The 7,500-nt window shown below is 33.0% G+C and overlaps 1 protein-coding gene across 2 annotated transcripts in view; it reads right to left on the reverse strand.

Annotated features, from left to right (window-relative positions):
* Positions 1 to 7,500, reverse strand: part of ppp1r16b (protein phosphatase 1, regulatory subunit 16B) — a 38,530-nt gene that overhangs the window by 8,839 nt on the left and 22,191 nt on the right. For both annotated transcript variants that reach the window (XM_026265791.1, XM_026265792.1), the window contains exon 3: positions 932 to 1,002. In XM_026265791.1, the coding sequence (XP_026121576.1) occupies positions 932 to 1,002 (71 nt within the window). The remainder of the gene's footprint in view (positions 1 to 931; positions 1,003 to 7,500) is intronic.

A 7,500-nucleotide genomic window follows, 5' to 3' on the forward strand; every position in this document is an offset into this window, starting at 1 on the left:
ATATCATATGATAAGCGACATCACACGAGCAGCAAGAGCAATATCAGACGAGTTTTGCTTGTCCAGATATATTGAGCCAGATGTGATTTTATACAACAGTTCAGTAAATAAGATGTTAATATTGTTTATTAATTTTTAAACACAATATTGTCTGTTTTTGCTCAACAAAAATATTCCCTATAACGCCAGAGCAGAACCGTTGTGTGTCTCAGAGCGGTGTGTAGTTTCTAAATGAATCCGTATTTTGAACAAATCAAGTGATTCGATGATTCAAAGAGCCATTCATAAATATGAATCAGTCGTTTAAACGAATCGAATGAATGAATGACTCAAAACACAAAACATGTGTGTGTCAGTGTGTGTGTGTGTGTGTGTGCGTGTTTGTGTGTGAGTATGTGTGTGTGTGTGTGTGCGTGTGTGAGAGTGTGTTATAGTATGCATGTGTGCGTGTGTGTGTGTGTGTGTGTTTGTGTGTGTGTGTGAGAGTGTGCTACAGTGTGAGTGTATGTGTGCGTATTTGAATATGTGTGTGTGCGTGTTTGTGTGTGAGTGTGTGTGTATGTGTGTGTGTGAGAGTGTGTTATAGTATGCATGTGTGCGTGTGTGTGTGTGTGTGTGAGAGAGTGTGTTACAGTGTGAGTGCATGTGTGCGTATGTGAATATGTGTGTGTGTGTGTGTGTGTGCGTGTTTGTGTGTGAGTGAAAGTGTGTTATAGTATGTGTGTGTGTGTGTGAGTGTGTTATAGTATGTGTGTGTGTGTGTGTGTGAGAGTGTGTTATAGAATGTGTGTGTATGTGTGTGTGTGAGAGTGTGTTATAGTATGCGTGTGTGTGTGTGTGTGTGTGTGAGATTGTGTTACAGTGTGAGTGTATGTGTGTGTATGTGAATATGTGCGTGTGTGTGCATGCGCGTGTGTGTGTGTGTGTTCACCTGGTGCAGGGCAGTCAGTCCGTCTTCGTTACACAGATCAGGACTCAAGTTGTTCTTCAGCAGATATCGCACTGAGAGGAGACACACAGAGACAAAGACATTCATTCATTTCCCTTTTCAAAATAATATTCACATCAATAACAATAAACACAAGCTGACTGGGCATCACTGGTGTGTTTGTGTGAGACTCTGACTCTCTGAGTGATTAATGCAGTGATGAACTGGACGACTGATGCTAAGAGACGCTGATGTCAGGACATTATTAACACGAGTATTTATCCCTTCAGCACTTCACCCAGAACACAAACAGAATCACTAACGAGAGCTCATTATGAAGAGCTGATGCACAAACAAGGAAATGATGAGCAGAATCTGTAATCAGAGTTAGACGTGTCAGAATGCAATTAGCACACCGACTCCTCCTGATTATTCAAATTAGCTCTTCATCTGATGTCGCTGTGAAGTCTCCAGAATGAAAATCACATTCAAACATTGCCATCATGCTCTATATTTATCAGTCATATTTGTTTTCACTATATTAACCCTCTCAGGCTCAAATTAAGTTTTAGTAACTTAGTAAATTTAGTAACCTATAGTTTTTAGTACTCCAGATTCATAAAATATTTAATTTTTTTAGTTACTTTACTGTTGCAAATCTGCAACGCCTGCCTTGAGAGGGTTAAAAAAAATACAAATATTATATGTTATATATATAATATTATATAATGTAATATATTAAAATATAAATAAATTGATAAATAATATTCACCCCAATGACTGGATAAGAACATGAACACATGAATAATTACTGAAATATCTTCTGATTGGCTGAGACTGTGTGACATCACTCAGCGTTTAGCGTGGATAGAGTGCTCAAATAATTAACCCATGAATGATAAATTAAAAATAAATAATATATTATTATAAACACATTATATTTATCAGTATTCAGTCACACACACCAGATCCAAATAACAGAAAATGTTTTGAAACATTTACAAATGTATTTCTAAATAGTTCAGTTATTGTTCATTTAGTCCCATATGCTGCTGATCTAGTGTTATTTTAGTATCATTCAGATATTATTATAGTTTTTGTCCAGATTTTACTTATTTTATATTTTTGCCTTACTTTTATATTTTGATGATTTTACTTTAATTTTAGTCAGAGTTTTTTTTTTTTTCATTTTAATTGTCATTATGTATTATTACTATATGTCCATATTAATTTATTTATTATTATACATTTTTTATATTATATATATATATATATATATATATATATATTTACATTTTACTTTAATTTATTTAGCTTGTTTTTTAGCACTAAATTTAACTAAAATTACTAAGTTAAACAAAATGAAAATGAACTCATCAAAAATCAACTATCCAAAATAACATAAGTTTGTTTGTTTTTTTGTTTGTTTTTTAATTTAGTTCATCTTAATTCAATTAACAATTTTTTTTTGTTGTTTTAGTTTTAAGTTAATGATAATAACCGTGTGCTGATCACCATAAGATAACACGCTGAAAGCATCTCTCTCACACACACACACACACACACAGAAGCTCATGACGTGTGTGTGTGTGTGTGTGTTGACGTGCACTCTTGTCTATTCTGTGTTCTACAGTTCTTCTCCTTTAATCTGCCTCTCAAACACACACTTACTATTAATGGACAGCTATATTTGACAGCAACAGACAAGAGAAGCTGATTGAACAAGAAACAAGGACAGAGAGAGAGAAAGAGAGAGGGAGAGAGAGGGAGAGAGAAAGAGAGAGACAGAGAGAGACAGAGAGAGAGAGAGAGAGAGAGAGAGAGAGAGAGAGAGACACTATCAATTCATGCGTTTCATTTCTCAGAGCAGAGGAAATGCAGATGCTGTGTAATAAATGGGACAGTCACCAGTGCTGGAGAGTAACTAGTTACATGTAACAGATTTACATCATTTAATCACTAAATAAATGTCAATGTAATCAGTTACAGTTACTGAGAGAAAATGCACACTTGCTCTCACACACACACACACACACACACACACACACACACACGTAAGTGATTTCTATCAGAATTCTTTGCTTTTTCTGCTCTAAAATATAACACTCCAATGTTTAAGACACGTTCTTATTCAATAACTCTTTTATTTATTGGGTTTATGTATATGCTTTAAATCTGTATCTAAGCTCAGAACGATCTCAGAGTAAATAGAGCTAAAGTCTGATTTAGTGGTGGCTGTGCTTTAAGATGATATGATTATAATCTTAATTCAAGAAATGAATGACAGTAATCAGTGTTGAGTTCTACTGAAAGGTGCTTTACAGGTTTGGAAATGATTAACAGTCGAGAACATCAGAAGATTAGAATTCTGACTAAATGCAATCAGTTACATTTCTTTCAATAGTTACACTACTTTTTACATTTTAGATCACATTTCTGAAGTAACCTTCCAGCACTGACAGTGACACACACACACACACACAGACACACACACACACACACACACACACACTTGTGGACGAGGAGAGAGATCTTGTCAGTGCTGTGGCTGCATTCCTGCGCAGGGAGGAGACGCAGAGGCAGGAGATAAACACACAGACTGAAGCACACCCTCATCCATCAGAGCCACACACGAGGATGAGGATGAGGATGAGGATGAGGGTCAGCGTTCTGAACGGGCAGATTTCAGGACACCTGTGTGTGGGTTTGTGTCAGGACCTCTGGTGGGCACAGCCTCTCATCAGCAGACAGAGATAATTACTGTAATCTCAGCTGATCTGATTCCTCACAACAACTGCATCTCTCTCTCTGTTTACTTTCACTTGTATAATAAATATACTAAAATACAATCATATACTGTATCTAATCTGAGTCAGGCTTTCCCTTTTCCCATTTATATTTTCTGTTTTCATTTTATTCTAAGTAAATAAATCATAAAAATTCTAAATGAAAATAATTAAAATACATTATTATGTATATTTTTAATGTATATAATTTTATATATTTTAGTTTTTTTTATATTTATAGAATTTTATATAATTAATATTTACTGTTTTCACTTTATTTGGAGTAAATAAATAATAAAAATGCTAAATGAAAATAAATACAAATAATTAATTTAGTATATATATTTTTAAATGTATATGTTTTTAAATAATATAATATATTTTAGGTTTTTGTTTTATATATTTATAAAATCTTTTTTTTCAGGTTTTTACTTTGAGTAAATAAATCATTACAATGCTAAATGAAATTAAATAATACATTTATTATTTAGTACATATATATATTTTATGTATATATTTTTATATAATTTCATATATTTTAGGTTTTTGTTTTATATATTTACAGTATTTTATATAATTTATATTTCCTGCTTTCACTTTATTTTGAAGAAATAACTCATAAAAAGTATAAAAATTAAAAGAAATTATTAAAATAAATTATTTAGTATATATATTTTAAAATGTATGTATTTTATATCATTTTAGATTTTTATTTGCTATATTTATAGAATTGTATATAATTGATATTTTCTGTTTTCACTTTATTTGAAGTAAAGGTTGTCATTTTTATCAGCTTCTAAGTTGTCCATATAGGTTCATATATTTGTTTATATAGTTTTAGTTTATTGCTTCAAGTTTAAAAAAAAATTTAAAAAAAATGTTTTTGCGCTTTTTATATTTATCACATTTCCAAATATTTACTGAAATAATACTGCAGCTGCACACATCATACACATCATCAAACACTGTTTTAATTCAATTTTATGTAATTGTATTACAGTTTAGTACTGTTCAGCTCCATTCCAAATTAATTACATTTTTTATTTAGATGTTAACCAAAGAATGTGTTAAACAGAGGACACTAATAAGCAGTTTGAGCAGGAAAACAGCCTTGTGTTGTAATAATCTGATGATGATAACGACTCTGTGAGACGATGATAATGATGCTGATGTCCTTTATTCAGATTAAGCTCATCCCAGCAGCGTCTGATATGAATGAATGGATCAATAACGATCAGAGAGGAGATCTGGCAGCAGCTGCTTCGGTTTATTAGTGATATTGTGAAGATTAATAGAGCTGTGAGTCTCTGACGCTTCGTGTAATGAGAGCGAGACGCTTCACTCTTCTAATGAAGGACTACAGGCTGATCACACATGAACTATCATGTGTTAACACGACTAACTACTGACAGAATAGTAGAGTAATAACTCGTCTGTCACATCTGATCTTTCTTCTCACATCACGACCACGAAACCCAGACGAGTTAATAAAGTACTGTTAAAATCAGCAGCACCTCAAAGTTAATATGCTGCTCGTCCTCAGTGTTTCCAGCACAAATATCTAAACATTCTTAACTCAAGATGAGATTACTGGAGATTAGGGCTGTGAAGGGGTGGGAAATGTCCAGTAAATTTCCGGAAAAAATATCCAAAAATATCCTGGAAAGTTTCCAAAATGCAACCCTACTGGAGATGTGTAATAACAGAAGATAAGTGGAAATGAAGTGAGTTTATGTTTAAAACAAGAGCGAATATCTGCCAAATAGGTTTGGAAAAATAAACAGAACTGAAAAGAAAAACAAGCTGATATTTCTGACGCCACTCGGAAATTCACTAAAACACTTCTTCTCTTCTGTCATTGAGCCTCTCCAGTAAATGCATCTTTTTTCATATTTGTACTGCAAAATAAAGAGAGAGGGAAATACTGCATTAGATTGTGATCTGTAAGGGATCGACTTTACGCTTTCATCTAAATAAGTTTCTGGAGTGACTCTAAGAGCCTCTTCTGTGAAGCGCACACTCAAGTCTTCTCTCAAACATCTACTTCACAGTCTGAAGCGCCGCTGCGAACCGTCTGCGGCAGTAAACAAACGCATTAGAGGAATAAACATCCTCTGGAGCTTCATTTATCATTGATGAAGCGGAGATCTTCAGATGGATCTGTCCTGTGAGACATGAAGACCTAGTGCACTACACAGTGACCATCACACGTCTGACTACTAGAGAGTGTCTCATATTCAAAACGCAATCAAAGTGTTCATGAAGCATTGGAGAAGTAAAAGCAGCAGAGATGGCACCAGATGTTTCTACTAATATGTTACAGTTAACAAACGTACATTTAATTGATATTTATACTATAACTATAATAATAATCAACACTCAAATTAAAAACAACGTACATTTCATGCAATGCAGCTTCTAAATTAACTGCTAAATTATACAATTTCTATTTCTTGTTGAAGGCTGTGTCATTTACACAGTGGAGGTCATAACTTATTTCATAAAAGATTTATTGAAATATGGCTTACATTAAATAACTGAGACATCACTAACAGGTCAAGTCAAATATAATGAGTGTGTATGTTTTAATCATATCTTCATCATAATGAGACATAATCATCATCATGTGATCTCTGCTGGAGCCCAAACAACACATTACTGGAGAACGACAAACATTTAATCCACCTCCACGATCTCTCTCACACACACACACACACTCACACACACACACAAACACACCAGTGTTAATTTTGACACTAAATTTTTATTTAGTTTTAGTCTTAGTCTTTTGACTATAATTCTTTTTAGTTTTAGTCAAGTTTTAGTCATCTTATTTGTTTTAATTTTAGTCTTATTTTAGTCGACTAAAATAAGACTAAAATCAATAACAGATTTACTAGACAATTTTTTACAGCTGGTATAGGAAACAAACTTAACCAAAATATATAAAACACAAATTCAACTTTATTTCAACACAACTGTGTCTTTATTTCGATTCAAAAGCTTTTATGCCGCAACAAACACTGTCATGATAATGTAAACAATAAACGATAACAATAAGTAAACAATAAGCTGCCGATTGACCATCAATAAAAGAAAAATAACGTTAGGTCCAGGACCTTAAAGCTTACAGCTGAGCTGAACAATAAGTGCATGCATTTAAAGTAAATATTTAATTTTTAATAATTTAATAATAAGTTGGGTGGATAAAAAAAGTAACAAGATTTTATAAGGTATTCATTTGTCTAGCAATATTGTATGTTTTAAATACTACAATATTGCTAGATTAGTATGTATAATGATAGGATGTGAACATTCACGTTTCACATGACTAATATAGAAATATTTGTGATATTGTCAACAAGTAGAACATTATAAAATATACTAAACATTAGTATTAATCAAATGTATGTATCATAATATTACGTATTAGTATTGTGCTCTCATCTAACTTGAAGAAGGGGCTATTTTACAGTACTTTTCAGTTCGTAATATTTAATGCTACAACATCTACGCACTGCAGTCTTCCAATTTTGCTTAGCTCAATAAACAAAAGAACATCGTTGTGAAATTACATTTGAGAAAATGTCCGGGTGGCTCGTCTGTAAATGTCTTTTCAAATTGGTTGTGTTCTTGCCACGAATGAGCGCTCCGCGTGCTTTACACTTTGTTTTGTTTTGTTCGTCTTCAAACGTGAAGTGAGCTGTGGACATTTTGTCGCTCTTTTAGACATCACCTCTTCGAATGCCGTCTTCCCGGGAGCTCATTTAAAAACTGAAAACCTTC

This window comes from Carassius auratus, chromosome 6, assembly GCF_003368295.1.
Source record: "Carassius auratus strain Wakin chromosome 6, ASM336829v1, whole genome shotgun sequence".
Lineage (NCBI taxonomy): Eukaryota > Metazoa > Chordata > Actinopteri > Cypriniformes > Cyprinidae > Carassius > Carassius auratus.